Source organism: Balaenoptera acutorostrata, chromosome 9 (assembly GCF_949987535.1).
Source record: "Balaenoptera acutorostrata chromosome 9, mBalAcu1.1, whole genome shotgun sequence".
In the NCBI taxonomy this organism is placed as follows: domain Eukaryota; kingdom Metazoa; phylum Chordata; class Mammalia; order Artiodactyla; family Balaenopteridae; genus Balaenoptera; species Balaenoptera acutorostrata.
In genome coordinates, this window is record NC_080072.1 from 87,552,958 (window position 1) to 87,575,796 (window position 22,839).

At 50.9% G+C, this 22,839-nt stretch overlaps 1 protein-coding gene across 23 annotated transcripts in view; it reads right to left on the minus strand.

Moving 5' to 3' along the window:
* Positions 1-297: 297 nt before the first annotated feature.
* The window catches only part of LOC103004072 (neural cell adhesion molecule 1), a 314,527-nt gene continuing 291,985 nt past the window's right edge, over positions 298-22,839 (minus strand). For 6 of the 23 annotated variants that reach the window (XM_057552824.1, XM_057552827.1, XM_057552826.1 and 3 more), the window contains 6 exons: positions 21,625-21,749; positions 18,066-18,246; positions 8,049-8,256; positions 6,730-6,846; positions 4,934-5,740; positions 298-3,490 (listed from right to left, as the gene is read on the minus strand). In XM_057552824.1, coding sequence (XP_057408807.1) covers positions 3,370-3,490; positions 4,934-5,740; positions 6,730-6,846; positions 8,049-8,256; positions 18,066-18,246; positions 21,625-21,749 — 1,559 coding nt within the window. In that variant the 3' untranslated portion in view covers positions 298-3,369. Of the gene's footprint in view, positions 3,491-4,933; positions 5,741-6,729; positions 6,847-8,048; positions 8,257-13,071; positions 15,480-18,065; positions 18,247-21,624; positions 21,750-22,839 lie in introns of those variants that run through there. The other 17 variants (XM_057552842.1, XM_057552840.1, XM_057552838.1 and 14 more) reach the window with 5 other exon arrangements.

Sequence of the window (22,839 nt, forward strand, 5' to 3'; positions counted from 1 at the left end):
TTCCTGTTTGTCAAAAGAGGAAACTGGGTCTGGAGGAGATTAGGTAACTCTTCCAAGGTCAACAGGGAAGTGGCAGAACGAGCATTTGAATGCAGTCTTTCTGAATCTGACATCTGGCCCTTCTCGACGAGGACTCCTCTATCAGCCTGAGAGAAAAGACTAAGAACTATCATTCAGGCAACATGAACTCAAGACCCTGGGTTTAAATGAGGTAAAAAAAAATACCAGAGGCATTTCCACATTTGATTCACATGCCAGACTTCCACGGATTTGAAATAAATCCCAGTTGGACCATAATAGCTTTTTTTTCTTTCAATTTTTATTGAACACAAGTATTCTGACAGAATGCAAAGTCAAAATTCTCAGTTAGTACTCAGTATTTACACCAGTGAGAATGGAAACAAAGGTGGTATCGATGTTTCACTTGGTAAAAAGTTTGTAACAAGAGAGAAGGCCCCCGAAGTCGGGAATGCTGGGTAGAGATGTTAATGGAGATCTGATAACCACCATCCAGACAGACAGCCTACAGTGAAAACCTGGGACTTGGAAGGCTCCATAGAAAAGTGTGAAAATAGCGTTCCACTTCAAAGCTGCACTACAAATACTACAGCCCTTCAGGGTTCCGAGGCCCCCTGCATGGCACTTGAGTGCCCCTCCAGCAGAACCTGGCCGTGCCGGTATTTATGTGAATACATATGTACGGCACATACACATATAGACACACAGACACTGGAAACCGGTAGAGTGAGCCCTCCTTCAAAAAATTAAAAAATGGAAAACTATAAGCTTTTATCCTTTAACACAAAAGATAGAACGTCTTGAAAATAAAGTGACTCCCTCTTTGATTTTAAAGAAAGCACTGCTCTGTTTCTTTCTTTCTCTTTTTTTTTAAAGAAAAGAAAGCTCACGCATGCAGAGACAAATCTATGTATGATGGGAGAGAGGCAAAACAAAAGGTTGACAAAGTTTTGGGTTCCAGCCAATGGCAGAGCCAGGGTTTAGGGAGGGGGGCAGGGGAGTCAGCTGCCCTGGGCCAGGTTATCTGAGGGTTGACCATACCTCTTTCTCTTCCTAACCACCGGAACCAAAATCAGTTTACTTGACCACAACCCCTTGGAGTGAGATGCACAGTCTTGACGAGGTATAGTGTGGGCTTGGCCTAGGTAGTCAAAGCCATTAACATCACAAGATGAGGAACTGATTCCACTGACAACCTGGGGAACCGGAAGAGCCTACCACTCCCCGCTGGGTCCTCTCCGTCTGTCTCAGACGCTCAGGAGCTCCCATCTGCTGTGTGCTCTGTGTGCTCTAACAACTGTCTTCACCTGACTTGTTCCTGAGGGCCTGTGCATTCGAACCATAGATTTGTGCAAGCCCTAACATCAAAGGGCCAGAGCTGTGTAGACCGGGATCCTCCATTTCCATCCCCAGGAGCTGAGAAAATGCAAAATAACCCCACATTGAGCAAATGACAAGACCATTATTTTTCACAGTTTGATATGATTATCTAGCATAGCGCCACTGATTAGTCTGCAGAAGTGTCAGAACACTGGGGAGTGTGGCCCACAGAACAGACTCAGGGGAAGCCTTGCTACCCTAACCTCCTGCTGTTTTGTACCTTGCGAAAGGTACCTGCAGAGTGCTGATTTCTGTTGACTTAGCATCATCATTATCACAATCGCTTTTACTTCATTTTCTTTGTTTAAAGGCTTCAATTCCTTTTAAGATTTATTTTTGTTTCCTGAATATTTTTTTCTGAACTATCTGCTATACCTTCCACAACCAAACTATGTTGAAATTTTATTTCAATACTATGACAAAAACACGTTTCACACTAAAATATTCACGCATCCACAGTGCACAAGCTTGCAGTTCTAAAGTAGAATGAGGGAAAAAAAGCAAAATTTCTATACAAAGGGCTGGCTTTTCCCTTCTCCCCCCTCCCATCCCCCTTAAAGTTTCTGTATTTTTTTTTCCCCCCACTTGGTTTCCAATCCAGGAAAGTTGTGTTATGACTCCAGACAGCAGGTTGTTTTTTTTTTTTCTCTTTTGTTTCTACAAATGCTGCCTAAGTGAACAGAAGGCCGATGTTATTTTACTTCAACAGACTTCCAAAAAAAGACACTAATTCCCTGAAGCACACATGCTCTTCCGCTCAAATCTAGATTTTGGGCTCAAAAGGAAATTGTACGTATATATTTTATTTGGCTTTCTACAAAAAAGGGGATGTTTGGGGTAAAAATGTGTGTTCACCAAGACCAGCCCCAACTATACAATCTTCTCTGCTTCATTCAACAAAGCCTAAGAGTCCTTCAAAAGGAAGGACAGGGATGCCTGGGGAGCAGATCCTTTTCAGAGATACAGGCAGGTGGTAGCTAATCAGAAGTGGTCTAACCCCCTAGGAGACAAAAAAGAACTGAAAACCCGAAAGCAAAACCATTCCAGAACGAGATGGATTTTCACCTGAGTCGCACACAGGCAAAAATTTCAAATCAGAAAGGGGGGAAGAGCCACTGTAAACAATCAGATTTCGTGAAGCTGTCCTGTGATGATCCTACACCCCTAGGCAGTACTTGTAACAAAAAAAAAGGCAGCTATTTTACATGGACATTGAAACACAACTGAAGTCAAACATTTGTCAACTTGTAAACACTGGAAAGCAAAGTTGGCAGAAAGGTAAAAAAAAGAAGGAAAAAGAAAAGGAAAGGAAAAGAAATCCGAATACTGCAAATTGAGATCTACCCCCAGAAGCTGCAATTTGGCATTCTTCCTACAAAACAAGAGTCTATGTGGGAATTGAATTCAGCTAGAAAGGGTGACACACTTTGCATACTGAACAAATACAAAGTGAACAGAAATTATAACTTATTTATGAGGTTTTACAGAGTTCAAACTCGACTGAAAGTATAAAAATAAACTTGGACTTTGTTCATTCGGTTAGTCTTAGTGTCTGGAAGTATTTCTCTGAACCTGGTCTGTGCCAGTTGGGCAACACCAAGTGCGGTCTTCCTGAACCTAGATTTTTTTTTTTCTGAGCTTCCTAGATTCTTAATTTGGGGTCCTTTTGTTTGATTTTTAAATGGTTTCAGGGAACGGAGAGTCCTAGTTTGGCTGTGGGTTTCACCTTTTTGTCTCATTTTCTTACAAGTGAGTGCACAACAAAGGAACCCTTTCTATAAATCTACAAAAAGGAGATCCCACGTTGATCTGCTTAGGTTTTTTTTTTTGTTTTAAAGGCAAAAGACACTAAAGGAATGAGATGTGTGTTTGTGTGTGTGTGTGTGTGTGTGTGTATGAGATATTGGAGATGCTCTGGTGAAGCTGTTGTGTCACTTTTTATTTTGATCTTTGCTGGTATCTCGTCACCCATCATGCTTTGCTCTCGTTCTCCTTTGTTTGTGTGGCATCGTTGGGGACCGTCTTGACTTCGGCTGGCGCTGGCTTCGTTTCTGTCTCCTGGCACTCCGGCTTTGCTTCTACAGGACCCTTCCTGCGGAGAATCAGGAAAACAGCACTGAGACCACGGTCTGCAGTAACGCACCCTCTGGCCAGTTCCTCAAAGGGGGCTCCAGTTAGAGCACTGGTCTCCAAACTCAGCTGCACGTCAGGATCACCTGGCGTCTCTAAAAATCACTGATGCCTGGGCCGTGTCCCCAGAAATCCTGATTTAATCGGTCTGAACGTGGTGACTTTCAAAAGCACCCAAGTGGTTCTAACTTGCAGCCAAAGTGGAGAAGCTCTGAATCAGCGGAAGGAGCCGTTCCGGCCCTAATCTGATGCAGGGCCTCCAGCTTTACCTGGGGTGGTGCAAGTGCAGCAGGTGCAGCCTTTTCCTCACCCTGCATGGCTGCAGCGGCCCAGCTTGGCATGAATCATGTATGTTGGGCTCCCTGGTACTGATTCCGGGGGGCCCTCTGCAAACCACCTGTTCTTGCCTGTCCTCGCCCCCCCACCTCTGTGCTCTGCCTTTCCTGGTGATGCCTCTATGGCTTGCCCGGGCAGGGTAAGAAAATGCTGTTACTGAGGCAGCTTTCCATGGGAGTCCGGTGAGAGGCCAGAGTGGGCTGCCGGGCTGCAGGGGAGCTGAGTGGGGTGGAGTGGGCGGGGCTGTCCTTTTATTTTCTGACGATTCGGGGCTCCTGGTGAGGGTCCCCTTGCTGCTCTTGGCGGCAGCACCTCCGCTTACCTGGGAGCAGCCACAGGAGCCTCTATAAAAGCCTCTGTCTGACTCTGCCTCTGTCAGTCCCAAGAGTGAGAATCTGGTTTAAGGACGCACCAGAGCAGACTCAGACCCCAGCCCCAGCTGGCGCCCCTGCATCCTGGCCTCACGCTGAAGAAACCTGTAAGCTGAAGGACCTGGCCTCGAACCTGGAAGACCCAGCGGTCACTCAGTGCTTGGGAGCTCTGCGTCTTCCCAGTCACTCAAGGGCAGGAGAAGCAAGGGTGGGTGTGTCGGTTGGAGTGTGACGGGGCCTTCTGGACCACACAGAGCCTCTCCCCACACGAGCCTCAGGGTCTGCCTCCTTACTTCCCGAATACCCGTGCCATTCTGCTGGGGACTCGGCCTTGCCCTGGATGACACACTGCCTGCGGGCCCCAGGGTGGCCGATCAGGGCACCTTGACCTCCTTTAGCTCACTTCCCAAGCTACGCTCATCCGTGGCCCGAATGCAAAGGCTCCTGCAGGGACGACAGGCGCCACTGCTAGGACGATAAGGATAAAACCTAATTAACGTGGCCTAATTAGTCAGCAGGAGGCTGCCTGGCGGGCCTGCTGCCTGTGCCCACGCTCTGCCTCGGCCCAGCCCCTGGCTGACAGTCGCCTCGGAGAAGCTCTGGAGTAGGCTGAAGACACATCTAACAGGGAGGACACAGCACAAACGCACACCACCACGGGACACCCCCCGACGACAGTGGACAGAGAGAGGCCGTACTCGGTCTTGGCTGGCGCAGGAGGAACAGCGCCGTCGGCCGTGGAAGGAGCAAGCTCAGGGGCTTGTCCACTGGCCCCGGCGGCGGGAGCAGGAGAGCCCAGGGCTGCAAAAACATCCTTTGCAAGGTCAATATCTGGGGTCTTGAAGTTCCCTTCATCCATTTTAAAGTCCTCGCCCTGGGCAGGGTTTGTGGTGCTGATGGAGGCCGCCTCGCTCTTCGGGCTGGCGAGGGCCCTGGCTGCCTCGGCTGGGCTCTTCGCGGTGCCGGGCTGGGTGGGCTCAGGGTCTGGACCTTTGGTGCCGGGAGCCTCCTGCTTGGCCTGGGGGGCTTCTGGGGTGGGGGTCGTCGGTGCCACCGCTAGGGGACCGGATGCCCCGGCCGGTGGGGGGACCGGCTTGCCGGCCGGAGGGGCCTTGGGAGCCTCGCCTGCACTGGCAGGGGCGTTGGGGCTGAGCACGGCCCCCTGGTTTGCCAGGACGCTAGAGGACAGGTTGCTGGCGGCGGGGGCTGAGGTCGGGGGGTCGCTCAGGTCAACGAGGGGGGCGACCTTGGGGGCTGAGGCTGGGGGAGGGGAGGTGGCGGCAGCGCCGGGCCCCTTGGAAGGGGTGGCCTGGCCGGCGGGCACAGAGTTTGAATCAGGGGTGGCCGTGGCCACGGGGGCGATACTGGAGGTGAGGGTGGTGGTCTCACTGGTGGGGCTGTTCTGAGCAGTGGCAAAGGTTTCGGTGATAGTGTCAGAGTTAGCGGTGACGGTGGTGACAGAAGGCAGCATGTCCTCAACAGTGGCTGTGGTGTCAGCAGGCAGCCTGTGGGGAGGACAGGAAGTAGAAGAGATAGACGATGAAGCTGAGACGGACAGAGAAGCCGGGAAGGGCGGAGGCCAAGGCGGGGGCCGGGGGCTGGCATGCGGGGGACGCACAGGCATGGACACAGGCCCACAGAGAGAGGAGGACGCGAGAGGAAGCACAAGCCCAGGCGGGCAGAAGAGGACACAGGAGACAACAGAGAGCTCGGCAGTCTAACAGGGCCTGTCACCTTCCTCCCTGCTAACTCCCCTCCCGATCTGCACGGGGCTCCCTTCCCTACGGCCCTGGCGGCCCTTTCGGACCCCTGCCTGCATCTCGACTCAGGGAGAGGCCAGCTGGAGCTCAGCGTCCACCACTGCAGGCGTCATAGGCCCCTGGGGAATTGGGCCCACCTGCCCCGGAGATGAAGAGGGCTCCACGTGGTCCCTCAGGGCTGTGGGTGGTCCAGCCAGAGATTTTGTGCTTCCATGAAACTCCATTTCCTTCAAACCCACAGGACCCATGATACCCATGTGGTCATTACCATCACAGCTGGATGTGGCTTCTGACTGAGGGTCCCCAAGGCTTCCGAGACCAGGAGAACCAGGGAGCTTTTACCAGGGCCCCAGCTTCCCTTGCCCTTTTAGGAAGAATGCAGAAAACCCTAGAATTCTTGGAAATCCTAAACAGAATCTGCTAAGCTCAGCCTCTCTCAATGAAGTTTTGTCTCCTTAAGCCATTTCCAGAATGTGTGTGTGACCTGGGCACAGGGTCTAGGGATCCCACGTACGCACGGAGGCTTTAAGGCATCCACAGCCACCCAGGTAGAATCAAGAATGCCTCGTGTCTAGGGAGAGAGTGGGGTCAGGCGCTCCTGGCCCAGCACTCCAGAATTCTGGCCTGCCATGCTCGGCGGGGAGCCGTGGGTGGGAAGCATGGAGCTGTGCGTAGGGTGATGCGGTGGGTGTGAGGCTCTGCCGAGGAGGTGGCAGCCCGACCCGCCCACGTACTCGGGCTCCGTCAGCGGCGTGGTCTCGTTGGGCTCTGTGTGTTTCCCTCCATCGTGGTTTGGGGTCCGCTCCTCCTCAGTTCGCACCTCCACGATGGGTTCCTTGGACTCATCTTTCCTGTGGAGACAGCTCTGCTGGTTCCATCCCAGGGAGCTGGGGGATGCAGGGGGCTCCCGGGGAAGCCAGCTACAGCTCAGGCACCTGTGCCTGGCCCGAGGCTGAGGGGGGGGGGGTGGTGGGATCCAGAACCAGAGTCAAGTGCGGCATCTCAGCCCACGCTCTCGCTAGCTGTGTGACCTGCTCACCCATACCTCCGTTTCCTCACCTGGAAAATGGGGCAAATAACAGTTTCTACCTTGCCTAGACGTTATGAACATTAACTGAGATAATGGATATAAAGTGCTTAGCACAGTGCCTGGCACAGTTCAGTGCTCAAGTCATCTATATTCGTATACACGTAAGTATGTACGCGTATGTGTATACGTAAGTACGAACACGGATAAGTATATGATGTATATATAAGTATACGTGTACATATATGTACATATATGTATACATGTAAGTATATGATGTATGTATACCTGTTAAGTGTATACATATATGTAAGTACATACGTGTATAAGTATAGCTATACGTATATGTAAGTAAAACATGTATACATATATGTATATGCATGTACATATATGTATAAGTATATGATGTATGTGTGTGTATATACAGTGCCTGGCATGGGGTGGTGCTAACAACTTATTTCCGTGCTCCGTCCCTTCTCGCCTTGCTCCACCTCAGCCCCACCCAGTGACAGTCTGTGAAGGTTCCTGCTATTTGGCTCAGGATCTGTTTCTCCAGAGATGCTGGAGCACATCCTCCAGGAGGATGCTGGATCGTCCTCCAGGAGGACAGGTATTTTCATCTGCTTTGCTCACTGCTGTCCCCTAACGCCTGGGGATGGTGCCGTGCCCGTAGCGGCTGTGCCATAAATATTTGTTGAATGATGGATGCGTGAACGGCAGCAAGGCAAGTGTGTCTCTCCAATGCTGACCCCTCCCTGGTAGCTCCCCTCCGGGCTTAGCTCTGACAATTCCCCTCATTTTGACCTACGTAGGGATTTCAAACGTCTATGCGAATCTAGCTGTGGGGTTGGGTCCAGGTGTCTGCTTTTTCAACAGGTACCCCTGAAGACCCTGCTCTGAGAGCCAGTTCTCTAATGCTCTGCTCCCCTCGGGGTTCCCAGTGGGGAAGCTGAGGTGGCTCGCTTGCTGGGCCCCAGGCCGGGGCAGAGTCCAGCACTCCGCAGCAGCGGGCGGGTCTGCACTCACGAGAAGGCGGCTTTGCCCTCCTCCACGTCCTTGCCCTTGGCTCCAGGCCCGGCTTTTCCGCACAGGTTGACGGCGATGCACATGAGCAGGCCACACTTGTTCAGGAAGTAGCAGGCGACGTCCACGGCCACCAGGAGCAGGACGAAGGTGACGACGAGGATGCCCACGATGGCGCCCGTGCTCAGGCCTGAGGTGGGGCTGCCGTTGGCTTGGCGGGGAGGGAGAGAGGGATGGTGTTGGTTAGTACACTGAGATGCAGACCTGGACCTGCCGAGCAACAGCCCTGGGGGTGGGGTAGAGCCCACAGGACGGCTGTGGCATCTGTGTTCAGAGTGACACTTTCCCTGGGGCCTTTCTACCCCCAGGTGTTGAGACAACAGGGTCTCTTTCTATCTTCAAGAGGGAGGGATGGCAGCCTCCTCTCATAGACCAGGGGACAAGGGCACAAGGCACCCACAAGTCAGGAGGAGACTGGGCACTGTGTCTCCATCCCTGCTCTCAACCCACACTCAGCTGGTCTCCCCGTGAGCCCTGGGAGCTGCCAGGGACAGGGTCCCAGATGGGGCGACAGAGGGTTCCCAGGGCTTCCTTTGGGCTTGTGGTGACGTCAGGCACAACAAGATGCCCCGCGCACCTCCGCGCTTCCTTCCCCCTCTTTAGGAGCCGCTCCAGAGGATCCCGACTTTGGACCACATCCTTCTTCATTGCACCAGGAAGACGAATGAAGCTCACTTACTCTGGAGATATGGGGACCTCGCCAGGCCCAGAGGGCAAGTTGGAAGGTCTGGGAATACTCACCATCTGGGAGCCAGGCACGCTTGGATCAGATTTCAGGAAACCCAGCCGACTCACCCAGAGATGCACGCACGCACGCATGACAGGCTCACTCACACAGGACATGTGCCCACCACAGACGGACACACATTCTCACCTTTGAGCAGCACCCAGCATCCCCGCTCTAGCTGGACTCACTTGAATGGCTCAACCTCTGTGTCTTACTCCCTGGTGTCCATCTAGAATCCCCTGGGGGCCCTGGGCTATTGACGGTATCACAGAAGGACCCCAGGCTCGGCTCCATCGGGTCCCCTTGTGATGGGTGCTAGGTGCCTGTGGTGGACCCTTGACCACTTGGTGATTCCCACCAGCATCTGGGAGGCGGAAGGCTGTGCTGGGGGAAGCAAGGACCCATGCGGAGCTCTGTGGAAGCCAGTGTGGAAACCATGACCCCAGGCTGAAAAGTGGGTACGCTGCTTCATTTTTCTTCTTCTGGAAGGACAGGGTTCCAGAAGGGGCAGCCCCATCGTACCACCAGACCTTGTCTGAAGCTTCCTGTGTCCTCCGGACCCACTGGGGTCACCCAGGCCTGTTGACTGGAGGCAGGAACTGTGGCCAACACAACCTGGGTCTCACTGGGCCTTTGCTGAATCTGGGCCAGGCCCAGGGGCCTCTGGCCACATCACGTGCCAAATGATGGAAAGAACAGGTAACCCAAGGTGACAGAGATGGGCCACACACTCTGTCTCCCTGTGGTTTGTGCTCCTGGGAGGCCCTCTGTGTGTCCCAGGGGCCCTGCTCAGGCATGGCGGGGCTCCTTCAACTGCTGTCCTATTCTGATGGCCCTTATTTCTAACTTCAATTCAGGGTATAGGCCACTGGCCAGCACATAAGAGACGACCACTCACAACCTAATTCCTGGCACCCAGGGCTCAGCTGGGCCTGCGCTGCAGGAGCCTCCTAGGATCTTGAATATTCATTTTTGGCTCCTTGGGACCTTGTTCTTGCTTCCCAGCCCCTCCTCAGGCTCCCCCACTGGTCCCTTTCAACCCCACACTGAAGACACAGCCTGTTCCCCAGGAAGGCCTGAGTCTGGCAACGGGCTCCACGCTCAGAGGACCCAGCTCTGGCCACTCTGTCTCTGGGCTTTGGCAGCAGGAAACCGGCCACGGGTCCCTGCGTTCAGCTAGAGCCGGTCTTCTCCCCAGTAGCACACCGTCCACTCTGCTTCCCCGTGGTGCTCACACATCCACACACAAAAGCAAAGAAAGACATGCAGGCCTTCCTGGTCTTCAGAATACCAAAGCTGCTTCCCTGAACAGGGAAGAAATACGGCCTTGGGCTTCCTCCCCATCCCATGACTCAGGGCTGGAGGCCACCTGACATCCGTACCCAACAGGTGTTAAGTGTCTACTTCCTGCAGAAGGAGCCTAAGGTATTTTTGTGGGGAAAGAATGTCTGTATTTTTGGACTCAAAGGCACTAACACCATGTTCTGAGGTTTATACATAAATATCGTTTTAGGGAACTAGTCATGTCTCTAAGGAAGAAAAATAAACCACTGCAAAGCTGCTCCGTGTGGGAGAAGCAGCCGTTATCCACCTGCGCTCTGGGCTCAGCAGACCCATCAGAGGGCTGCACTGCTCTGAAGGCCAAGGCCAACACCTCCAAGGGCCAGGAGGGCAACGAGACTGATAGAAAACAGAAGGTAGGGCAATGGTCTTCTCTCTCATTTGATATAAAATTCAAATTCTTTCCCTTAGTCTAAAAGGTGCTGCACGTGCTGTGGACTCTCCCACTCCTCTGAGCATCGTAACTCAGGGCACTGAGCCCCGCCTCCCATCCCTGTGCTCCAGCCGGAGCGCCTCCATTCTCTCTGCTCACCACGCCCAGCCCGTTCCTGTCAGAGTGCCTGGCTGACGCCTTGCCTGGAACCCTCCAGCCCCGTCACCTTGTGGTGGCTCTTTGTTATCCTGCAGGTTCAGCTCAAATGTCACCTTCTTGCAGAGGTTCCCCCCTCCCCTGCCCTGATCTCTTATCTACTCAGGCAACTCTAGCCAGTACCTACCACATTACTCTGTTTTATTCTCTTCTTACCACTATCTGCCATTTTCTGTTCATTGACATGCTTTTTATCTGGCTGCCCCGCCCTCTAGAATATCCTGGCAGGTACCCTGTCTGTCTCTTGTCTCCCCAGCATCTAGGACAACCCAACTTATAAGAAATGTTCAAAGAATATTTGTTGAACAAAGGAACAGTGTTTAGCCTTGGAGATAAGAACACTGTCTCCAAATATTTAAAGGTGTGTCACGAGAAGGAAGTAGTCTTATTCAGTGTCCCTAGTGGATGGCAACTATGGGGGTAGGAGGCAAACTTGAGCTCACGTGAGACAGAACTAACACACAAGAGCTATTTAAGTGTGGTGTGAGCTGCCTTGGAAGAGCTCCCTGTTGCCAGAGGCATTCAAGCAGAGACTGGAAAATCCCTTGGCCGGGATACCGTAATGCTCTGGATGAGTTTCCTGCACTGGGAAGAGCCTAGGATAGAGGATGTCTTCAGATCCTCTTCAACTCTAAGAACCTGTCATTGCATGTGAGATGTCCTACAGTCCCCAGCACAGGGTACAGATTCCCTAATGTCCATGTCCTCCACAGTGTGTACTGAGCAGGACTTTTTCCTGCAAGACAATTGGTAGGTCCCATCTTTATTCATTGATTCTTACAATTTTATCTTTAGTTGAAAAATAAATACTTTTTAGCATAATGTTTCTCCACCTGCAGCAGAATTCCTGGGGTGCTTTGTTAAGAATTCAGATTCTGGGGATCCCCCATTCCACCAAGTCAGAATCTCTGGGGGTGAGGCTCAGGCTCAGGATTTGATGGAGCACCCCAGTGATTCTTATGCACCCCAGACTTTGAGGACCACTGTTTCTAAGTTTTCTGCCTGCATTACAATGAATAACAGCTGTTCCTATGACTCCCCACCCAAGGATGAGTTGTGCAGTCTTACCTGGTGGCCCTGACCTAACTGATGTACTGGATGGATGGAGAGAGAGCAAAGACTTATCCCCAAGGGACCACCCAGTTCACCATTAAGAGTTTAGACTTCCACAGGAAGTGAGGTACCCCTCAAGCTGGAGAAAGGATGTGCGGAGCTTTTACAAAAAACTGTAAATAAAGGAAACACCGGATGCAAATGAAAGGGTATCCAAGTCAAGTCAACATTCATTACCTCTTGGCGGCTGTTACAGAATTGTTTAGTCCAGGAAACTAGAAGGACAAAGGTTATCTCCTGCATCCTGCTTAACATTTTACAAAAGGAAAAGAAAACAACTTTGGGGTCTATCTTTGCATGACCTTCCCCTGACCTCTCCTGGCTACCCCATCTGCACACCTGCATACATAGAGTGCTTCTTGGGAGCAGTTCCTCCACAACCTCTGGGCTTCGAGCTGCACTGAACGGTGGGGTTATGAAGCTGGGGCTGCCCATCCTCTGTGGTTCCTGGTCTGGGAGGTGTCGGCACTGAACACCTGGCTTGCCCAAGACTGAGACCTGCAAGTGCCTACACTCATAAATGCCTCAAAATGGGAAGATATCTCCCACCTTGCAGTTGAGGGGGCCCGAGTCACTGTGTCGTGGGACATCAGTGCAGAAGTGCCCCCTCCCGCCTCCGACTCTCGGAACCATTAAGCTGAGGTTCTGGTTCACTCATCTGCTTGTTCCTTCCTGGAATCTGCTGAATAGATGGCTGGTCTTGGGGCTTTCAGGAGGCATCCAATTAAGTGTGATTATAAACAGGGCTTGCCAATGAGACCCTTCTCTTAGATTCTCTCTGTCACCACGTCACTCTGTGAAGCCTCTGATATGAAGTCGTGAAGGGAGCCGTGCAATCGGGCGAACTTGCAACAGAGTTGTGGTTCTGGTGGCCCAGAGTGTGCCCCTGATCCCAAGGTGACCACCTTCTGGCTCTGCAAAGGCACTTTCCCCTCGCCCTGTCTGCTGGGGAAAGTCCAAGGAGGCGGTGACACACAGCAGCTCTTAGGAGAGCTGAGAAAACTGCATCACTCCTCATGAGGAAGGAAAAGCAATTCCTTTGGCTAGAACTCCACTCAGCAAGCTACGAGTTTGGGGTCCAATTTAAAGGGCTCTCTGGGGCTATCAAAGTAATCCAGGTACCTGTGAGGTGGAGGCAAAGGGATTTTGGCACTTTGTAGGATACACAACTATCAAATAAAATCCAAACACGCTGGTGAGTTCACATGAACTGTTATTTCCTTTAATAATGCAAAGGTGTAAACTTCGTCAAGGCCTCGCTGATTATCTACACAACAATGTTAGCATTCTTATTAGTAGAAAAACGTGATCCACACCTGCCGTATAAATATTCCAAAAAATGAGCAGAGAAGCCCTGTGGCGTGTCGAGACTGGGCAGCACTGAGACAGGGCGCAGGGGCAGGGCGGCTGAGCGGGGCAGCGAGCGTTCCCTCCTTCAGGGCCTGTCTTAGGGGTTCCCGGCAGGGCTGAGGGCTGCAGCCACCATGAGAGAACTCAGTGTCCGGTGGGAGCGGGCGTGCCTGAATGCTGTCTCCCGAAGGGCATCCCTTACAAACCATGGGCCTGTCTGAACAGGGCCAATGCAATGACCCCAAAGTTGCTTCAACTGAGGCCTGCCTGGCCCAGAATGAGCTGAGGGGACAGGGTCATGGATGTCAGGCCTCCCCACACTTTGGGCCAGGTCTTCAGAAACACAGACATAGGCCCTTGCCTATGGGATTGGGACCAGGGTGGGGCAGACCTCTGAGATGGGCACTCCTGGGTGAATATGCAACTTCTGCCGAAGATGATACCAAGAGCCTGCCGGGAGTCAGGGGACAGTGACGGGTGACCTGCGTGAGGACCACCTCTCCCTCCTTCGCCCACCTAATGGCCCTGGGATTCTACGCCGGGCCCGGAGGCACCATGGGCCTCTTCTTGATACTATGCCTTGTGCCTAAGAACCGTGTCTGCTCCTGCTGCCGTGGTGGGACGGGAGATCGGGGATCCCGGGGGAGAGGTTCATGGCGGGGCTGGAGGCCAACGGGGCTGGGGCGACAGGCGCTGCCTGGCTGAGCTGTTGGGTAGCCTGTGGCCTCCGGTGTGTGTACCTGACCCTCTAAACTGCCAGCGCTGGGGACACGGGCCTGTGCCCACCGACACGGGCAGCTCTGCCCTGCAGACCATAGGATCATTTGGATTCCCAAAGAGAAAGGCTCGTCTTTGAACATTAAAAAATAACAACAGAACCAAAAAGTAAAGAAACCAAAAAGAACAAAGATCAAACTTCTGTGGAGATGCTCAGAGATGAGATATGTGGAATGATATGTGACCACAACGGAGGGGGCAGTTTTTATTCAGGAGAAGGTACCCCCGAGCTCAGACACTGACGCCCCTGAGCAGGATTCACCCGAGTCTCTACGGGGAACTTTAACAAACGCACCTCACCTCCTCTCCTGGGCATGTCGTGGGGTACCCCCAACAGCAGAGGGGCAGCTGGCTTCCACCAGAATTTTTAAAATGTCACTGAAGCCACTGACCGACAGGGGGTCGGGGCACTCGGGCAGTATGACAGGCTGGCTGGGTTCCAATTTATGGGCACTCCGGACTGGCCCTGCCTTGCGCTCTACTGAGCACGTGTGGGGAGGGGGGCGCGACTCGCGCCAGGCTCACAGTGGATGCTTCCAACCTGGGGGACTGATGCTTACGCGATAATGTGGGTCACAGTTGGGCCACATCCGCCAAGACACGAGGTCTGTGGCTGATCTGTAGCCATGCAGCAGGTATCACCCTGACTGGGAGACACGCACCTTCCAGAGCCCACAGGTGCTGGGCACGTCCTAGGGTGGCCCTGTTCACAGAGCCAGCGTCGGGTGCTGGTTATACTACCAGGACCAAAGCGCCTCCCAGGATGTTGGATCAGCCCCAGAAAATACTCAACAAATCCGAGTTCTTCTGCTGCATGGGCAACAGGGTGACTTACTTTGCCCATCATGCCAGCAAAATGCTCCGGCGAATCACAGCAAGCTTACCAGGGGCACTTAAATGCGAGCAAAGCCAACTACTTATTGAAGGGCAGCAGAGGAGCACAGGGTTACAATGGGGACACGGGGTGATTTTAACAATCTGATGCAAGCTTTAGAGAGTACTTAGAAATCCTTCTCTGCTACATCATTTTCAGGTAAGAACCAAAAATGCAACCAGTAGCAGATGTGCAGAAACTTTTCTGTAAACCTAGTGTAATGGTTTTTTGTTGTTTTTTTTAAAATATATATTATATAGAGAGAGTTTAAAGAGAAGAGCTCCCAAACATTTTTATACTGCTATGAAAAAGGGGACAAACTCCTTATGAAGTGGCACAAAAGTATCTGTGAACGGTAATAAGTCTGGAGGTCCAGCTTTTTCCAATTGCCAAACCTTCCTCTTCCACAGAGAGCTTGGTGGTGTGGCCATGGCAGTCCTGACAGATTCTTCCAAAGGGGGCACTGATCATTCTCATAGGAACTGGGCTTTTAGGCAAATTTAGTTTTTTGGCATTCAAGTTCCTAACAGAGCAAGAGAAGAGTCACTGCAGAGAAAAGCAAGGAGACAAAGGTGTAGGACGCGGAGGAGCCTCCCAAGGTCGCTGCAGGTGCCAAGCAATGGGTCCCCAGAGAGAATGTGGTTGTTTAAAAACAAATGTGGCAGTGGGGATGTCCCAGTGACGTCCAAGGTGATATGTGTGACGACAGACACAGGAAGGGGAAGGGGGAGGAGGAAAGAGAAGGAAGAGACAGAAACAGAGAAAAAAAATAGATAAAAAGAAAAAAAGAATAGGTCAAATATAGAAAATGCAAGAATCAAAGGTTAATTCAACTTTGTAAATTAAACTGACAAAGGTTAGAGAAGAGTTCAGTGCGGTATTATCACCATAAGGCCAGTTCCGAAGCTCAGCAAGGCCAGAAGCAGCACAGCAGGGTGAATTCAGGGGTTAGGGGTCAGCGAGCAAATGAAATTAAAGTGAGAGAACAGAAGCCTCCACAGGCAAATACAAGAGTCTGATGAGGAAAGTGTTACCTTTGATAAGGGGAGGTCTCTAAGATGCAGTCAGGAGTCTCCCCACGGCCTTCTAGTCTCTAGAGCTTTTTACACATTGGGGTAGAGATGCATCTGATCACTGTAGTATGTGCAGCAAACTGTATGCAAGGATGGGGGCCACCTTTTCAGCAATAAATCGGACTCTTCTTGCTATTGTACAATCCCCCCACCCATAGCGCTCTTAAAGAGAATCTAGTTCTGCACCTCTCACCTCCACCACCCACTGACCACAGAATTCCACCGTGAACGTACATCTCATAATTCAGAGGTTTTATTCGCAGGTCCCAGAGAAGTCCAACCAAGCAACCTCCTTCTAAAACCTATGCAGTAGAGCCCGAAGCCCTCTTGGGGAGGTGAGTAGCCCCTCCAACCCTCCCCTTTAACTGGGAGCCTGGGAGATTAGCCAGAAGGACTCTGACAACTCCGGTGGGCAGGACCCGGGGGACTGGTCCTCCCAGAATTTCTGTATCTGACACACAGTGGCCCCAACTTCTCCAACCCCAGAAGCTGATGCCGCTGGCAGTACCCAGCCTGGGAACGCAGTGTGTTGGAATCACCACCTACGAAGTCTTACCCGAGGAAATAGATGCCAGGAGAAATCTGTCTCACTGCAAAGGAATCACTCAAGGCTTCTCACTCCCCCATCTCCTAAGTGCCCCATAAAAGCCGAGCAGATCTGGACACTCCCACCAGACTGTCAATTTCAGGGAAAAACTGACCCAAGAACGCAGAGAAAGAAGGAGCAGAGAATAGAGAGGGCCACCTCTATTTGGACAGCCTATGAAGCAGTCAGGAGAACATTGTTTACAGTCACAACCAGATGCCTTGGCTTCATCACTGACCACGTGACCAGTGCCTGCAGAGAGACACCCACCCTAGCCTATGCTAAGGGGCCTCCCTGTCAATGCAGAGGGGAGGACCACGGACACTTCTCAGCTATGGCCGCCAACTCCCTGGGGGCCCGCACACATCTATCAGACACACACACTCATGCACAACCAACCATCGGGAAGCACACACTGATCTTACTTTGTTGCTGCTCGACTAACCCACTTCCACACACACAGCCCTGTGTCATAGTAGCCCACGTCCTTTCTGGCCTCTCTCCCTCTGGAAAGAGCAATCGTGATCACTGAGCTGAGAGCTGGGGGCAAGCACTCTAGACAGGACAGGCATAATGGAGGCCAGATGAAGGCCATCGGGAGGTTGGAGCATCTTCCTACCACACTTGGACACTGCAGAGCGTTTATGGGGACCCCTCCACTAGGCTGCAGCTGTATGTTCTGTGCCCACCTCTCCTGCCTGTGGTTGGCATCTGGCTGCTCTGGAAAAGCAGAGAGGGACGATGAAGATCTCTTTCTGCTCCGAGGAATTAGGTCATTGAGGAGACTGGCCATCAGCAGCAAGCCAGCTGGGCCGGAAAGCAGAACTCTCACTTTATTCCCACACTTGAGTTGGTCCTGGATCCATAGAGACAGATCTGCATCTCCTGGGAGAGCTGCTCCCATCCCGGCCTCTAGCAGACTGGACTGCCTTTCATGGATGGGGGTTTCCAGCGTCTACTTTCTCCACTTGTTCTGTTTCAAGCGGCTCAATTTAATCTTTGTTTCAATTGAGAGGCCCTTGGCAGAGAGGATTTTTAACTAACTAACTGGGCACCATATGTTCCTTCTCTTGGGGTTCCCACAGAGAAGAGATTTGGACCAAAGTTGTGCAGGTAAGCAAGCATCAGATAGAAAGTGCTTAAAAATAGTTATGTGGTCCTTGTATGAAACGGTAGATAGCAGATAAGGTCTCGAAAAAGGATCCTTCCTCAACCAGCATCCAAAGCTTGGCTGGAGCTGGGGTCTTTCCCATCTGAGGGGTCCCACGGACTGGCTTATCATCAGTCCTCCCAGGCTGAATGACACAGGACCTTCACTCAGGAGGCTTGGCCAAGCCTTCCTGGGGGTCCAGTCCATCTCAACCTACTGCACAGCTAGGTACAAAGCAAAACTAAGCTTTGCATGGGCAACCGATCATGAGGATGGCTGTAAGCAAGCGAGTTGTCAGGGGCTGTTCAGGCACATTAGGAGGTGCGGCACTTGTGCATTAATTCAAAGCGGGAAACTCACAGAAAGCAAAGCCGTCATACCTGGGATGGCTGTGGGCTGGGCCGAGGTCCTGAACACAAAGTGAGCTGCTTTGGACTTTCCCTGCTGGTTCTCAGCCACCACATAGACCTCGTACTCGGCATTCCAGTCCAGGGACTTGAGCATGACGTGGTCACTGCCAGATGGGAGCCTGATCTCTGGTTTCCATTCGGAGGAGAGCTTCTGGGAGAAACCGGCAAGAAAGATACAAGACACCAGAAAGCTTTAGATGAAATAGCTGCTAAGACCAGCTAACAGGAGGAACATAAGGGATTGTGCAAAACAGAAATAAAAACCAAAGATAGGACATGGTCTTTATTTTTAACCAGCCTGAAAAACCCAAAGGTAAATGATCACGCAGGTCAGGAGGTCAACCGTGCATGCCTACAAATACAAACAGCGGCAGACTGCCAGTGTGGCATGGGGCCAACTCTTCAATGTCCTGTGCATCACCTTGAGAGCATGCAGGGACCCAAGCTACACTCTGGAATGCTGGCCCATGGCCTAAGGATGACCTAGAAGAGTAATCCAACAACTGTGTTTCTTGTCCTGTTTCAGAATGTTGGTCACACTCAGGTGTGTGACTCACCTCCCTGACATGGGAACACTGCACAGATTCCACTTTTATTAAAAATAAAAACTATCATTTATGGAGCACCCACTACGTGCCAGGCATTGGACTAAAGGCTTTCTGCACATTTTCTCACTGCATCCCTACAACAAGCCTGCCAGCGCTTTTGCCAGGCCCTTACTAAAGCTGATGACTGGGAACGGAGGGAGAGGTCAGGTGACTTCCCCAAGCCACATGGGCAGTCGAGCTGTGGCCAAGAGCCTCTGGGCCCAAAGCCTCTCGCAGAAGGGACCTCAACACACATCTGCTGCACTGAACTGGATGGTCCTTTTCCATGCACTGTGACCTGGTCTCTGAGACTGGAGCTGGAGGTGTCACAGGTGTGAATTCTTCTGTCAGGTCCAAGGCTGAGGTGCCCAGAGTGCCTACAAGGTACACTCAGCTTAGCAGAGCACTGCCCAGGGCATAATTTCAGGCACGAAACTGGAGTTATAGGTGCCCCTCTTTTCTCGAATGTTCTTTCCAGTTCTATCCTACACGTTTGCCAGTGAGTTTGTTCTGGGTGGGAGCCGTTGACCCATGTCTACTGGATATTGGGCTGCTCCCTGGAAGAGCAGAACATGCTAGCAGTGTCACCTGGAAGGTGGTCTAGCCCGTGGCTGAGGCTGGAGGAAGAGTTACATTCCAGGAGAGCCAGCCGTCTTCCCAGAAAAATGCTTTGTACCAGCCAAAGAGATACCTTTAGGAATGGGATAGCTCTCGTGTCATGGCCATGACCAGTGTGGGGAAATGCTGGAAGGGGGCACTCGTGTCCTCAGAGTCTAACTGGAAGCCGGGCTATGGCTCTAAGTTGGCTCCTGAGAGTGTCAGCATGTGCCCCATTTTAATTTAAAACGAAGAAATTCAGCAGTTTTTGTACTCTTTCTCTGAAAGGCTTCTTTCCTTGGCAAACAACATTACAAAAGAGAGAGCCAGAATATAAGGCAAACATTACGTTACGTAATACATATTAATAATATATAATAATAGTAATGTTCAGCAAATATTAGGATTTTGAGGTGGAAGAGAGAGGACAGCTAAGGTTGTCGAAGTCTAACATATCCCAGTGTTTTGCCCCAATTGTCTTTTTCAGGCAGGCCGGCCTGGCACAGCTGGGACGGCTCTTCTGGAACACTGACACCTGATGTAGCCTCATAAGGGAGATATTTCCAGCCCCAGCCTGCATCACAGCAGTGATTATCACAGTTACCATGTACAGAGTTTTCCAAGTGTCAGGCACATTTCAGGTTCTTTGCTTATGTTATAACTAATCTTTACAACAGCTCGATAAGCTCTCCCCATTTTATTGATGGAGAAATGGAGATTATGGAAGACTGGGTGACCTATTCAGGTCCCAAAGCTGGAATTGGGTCCCATGTCTGTTGGGCCACATCAGCATAACAACACATAATAACATCCTCCCCCAACACTGCCCACTTCCAGTGGGCTCCATGGGACCACCTGCCCAGTCCCTGCATCCTACTCCACGGCAAGGAAACCACAGGGACCTCTCAGACGGTGGTGCCTCTGGGCTGGGCCTTAGGAAAGTCAACTGAGGCTCCTCCTCCAACATCAGGCTCACATCGGACTTCACAGTTAAGTAGGAGAGGGCTGAGTGGACTGACAGGCTGCCCAGCGGCTGAGACGTGTGCCCGGGAGTGCTCTGTGCTGTACGGACTCTCCGTAAACCTAACCAGGTTAGGGCTCCCACGGCACTTCAAGCAGGGCTGATCAAAAGGCAGAGAGGGAGTAAGTCAAACTTCCTGGGAAAAGCCTATTTGGGGGGCTATCTGAAGAAAGAAAACTCCTCTCAAGTTCATTATTTTCTACGGGCAAGAAATCCTAGCAAGAGGCTATTTCCAATGCTCAGAGGCTGCCTCTAAACCTCTCAGCAATTGGTTGTGGAAGGCAATGGCCAAGGGTCATTCTAAAACCAAAAAAACCCCAAAAAACCACAATGGGATGATTTTCAGTTTGGGGGTCGGGGATGACAGGTGGAATGTCAGAAATCTTAGATGGGTGGTGGGCAAACCCAGAAGAAAAGGCTTAAGGCCAGGCTCACTGGTAGCCGGACAGCAGGGTGACAACAGCTCAGGTGGGCTGCACGAGCACTGGGGGTGGGGCGAGGGAAGGAGCTGGTTTAGGACCTGAGGCAGTCCAGGCCGGGGGCTAAGCACCCCATCTCTTCAGGCACACAGACCTGGATTCAAACCCTGGCAGCCTGGCTGTATGAGTCACACGGTCACTGACTGCATAAGCCTCACTTACTTCCTCTGTAAAGTGGGGATAATCATTAAGACCAACTTCGTAGGGTTCTTGGGGAGAAAAAAATGCATGTGATCATGGGCCTGCATGCCTGGCCTATGATACACACTTTATCCAAGTGTGATTATCAGATATCAGTATGTTATTTGCAAAAAGTACTGGGTGATGGCAAGATAACTTCGTAGAATAATTTAGGAAGCAGAAAAATCAATCATGGTATGGATTTGTCGTCACCAAAATCATTTTAGAGGTTTTAAAATGGTCTCAGTGTGTTTATCCATGCTATATGTAGCACAGAGGACCATATTCAATATCTTATGATAAACCATAATGGAAAAAAGTATTAGAAAAAGAATGTATATATATATATATATATATATATATATATATATATATGTATAATGGAGTCACTTTGCTGTACAGAAGTAATTAACACAGTGCTGTAAATCAACTGTATTTCAATTAAAAAATATAAAATAGGGGACTGAAAAAAAAATGGTCTCAGTGTAGACATGACCTAAAGGCTGCAAGTCAATCCTGGAATGTAAAACCCTAACCTGGACCCAGGAGCCACCTGCCAGGCACAGAGGCTGCCCCTGCCCCCCTGGGCTTTGCACGCTGCTGCTCCAAGAAGGCAGGTGTCAGGGTTGCAGGGTGGTGTGAAGCCCGGGAAGGAGGCCACTCACCGCTCGGTACTTGACCAGGTAGTGCCGGATCGGGGAGCCGCCGTCATCCTGCTTGATCAGGTTCACCTTAATAGAGTTTCCATCCTCTCCCATCTGCCCTTCGAGCTTAGGTGCACTGGGTTCCCCTGAAACAGCCACGTAATTCGCATGACATTTTCATCCACAAAATGAAAATCCAATCCATCAGAATGGGATGTAGTGATGGGGTGGGGCTGGCCTCTTGCTTTCTCAGCAATTCAAATGGTTAAAAAGCAATGCATATAAAACTTTGAATTCCAGTTGGATGCCTCAGACTTAGCCCAAACTGAGAACGCCTTTTGGGAATGTTCTGGGAAACTGCCTCCCTACTAGCATAGTCCTTTCACCATTTTAGAGAGAAGTGTTGTTTTGTTTTTTTCTGTCATGTGCTTGTATTTTCTTTTAGCTGCTCTTACAACTGCAGATTTAACTTTTATGAACCTGGTACATTTTGAGGAACAGCCTGAAATAGGGGAAAATGTAAGCATTTAAGGAGAAAACTTACACCCATCAAATAATTTTTCAAAGCAGCCCAGTTTTTTTCCCCTGGATATATGATTCATCCCAGTGGTCTAATCCCTAACTGGGGTGGAATGATGCTGCATTCTTGTGACCATCTTTGTATGAATTAAATTTTATTACTTAGATTCATTAAAAAAAATAACGAGTTTCCAGTTGTGATTAAGTAAAGCACGAGTTGCTGTAGGCAAGTTTCTTGTAAGTATCCTGCATTTGTGGCTCAACAGCCTGAGTGATAATCCTTGGTACCTTGTATTAATGGAACGATCATTAAAGTCTTTTTATTTGTGAGAAGAGAGAGGGAAATATGTCTTTAGCATTTCTCAACAGAAAAAAGTCAATGTTTCTCTTTTCCTTGCAGTAGAACTCTGAATCCAAGGTCGAGAAGAAAGATAAGCTTGTATGTGACAAACTACCAGGGCTGGGACGGTTCTTCAGGAAGATGCCGATTTACTTAAAGAGAAGCTATTTCATTAGTATATGTTGAAAGCAATGAGATGAGAGAACATCTGTTATAAAAAGTTAAAATGAAGATTTAAAACACTTGGGAACCCTGTACTTCCTGTGGAAAGCATCTCTGTATCTATTTCATGACCTCAGACAGAAAATTTGGAGAGCCTATAAAACAGTTACCTTCTGGGTGGGTGGCCCTCACTTGTTCTCTGGAAGATAGAGTCA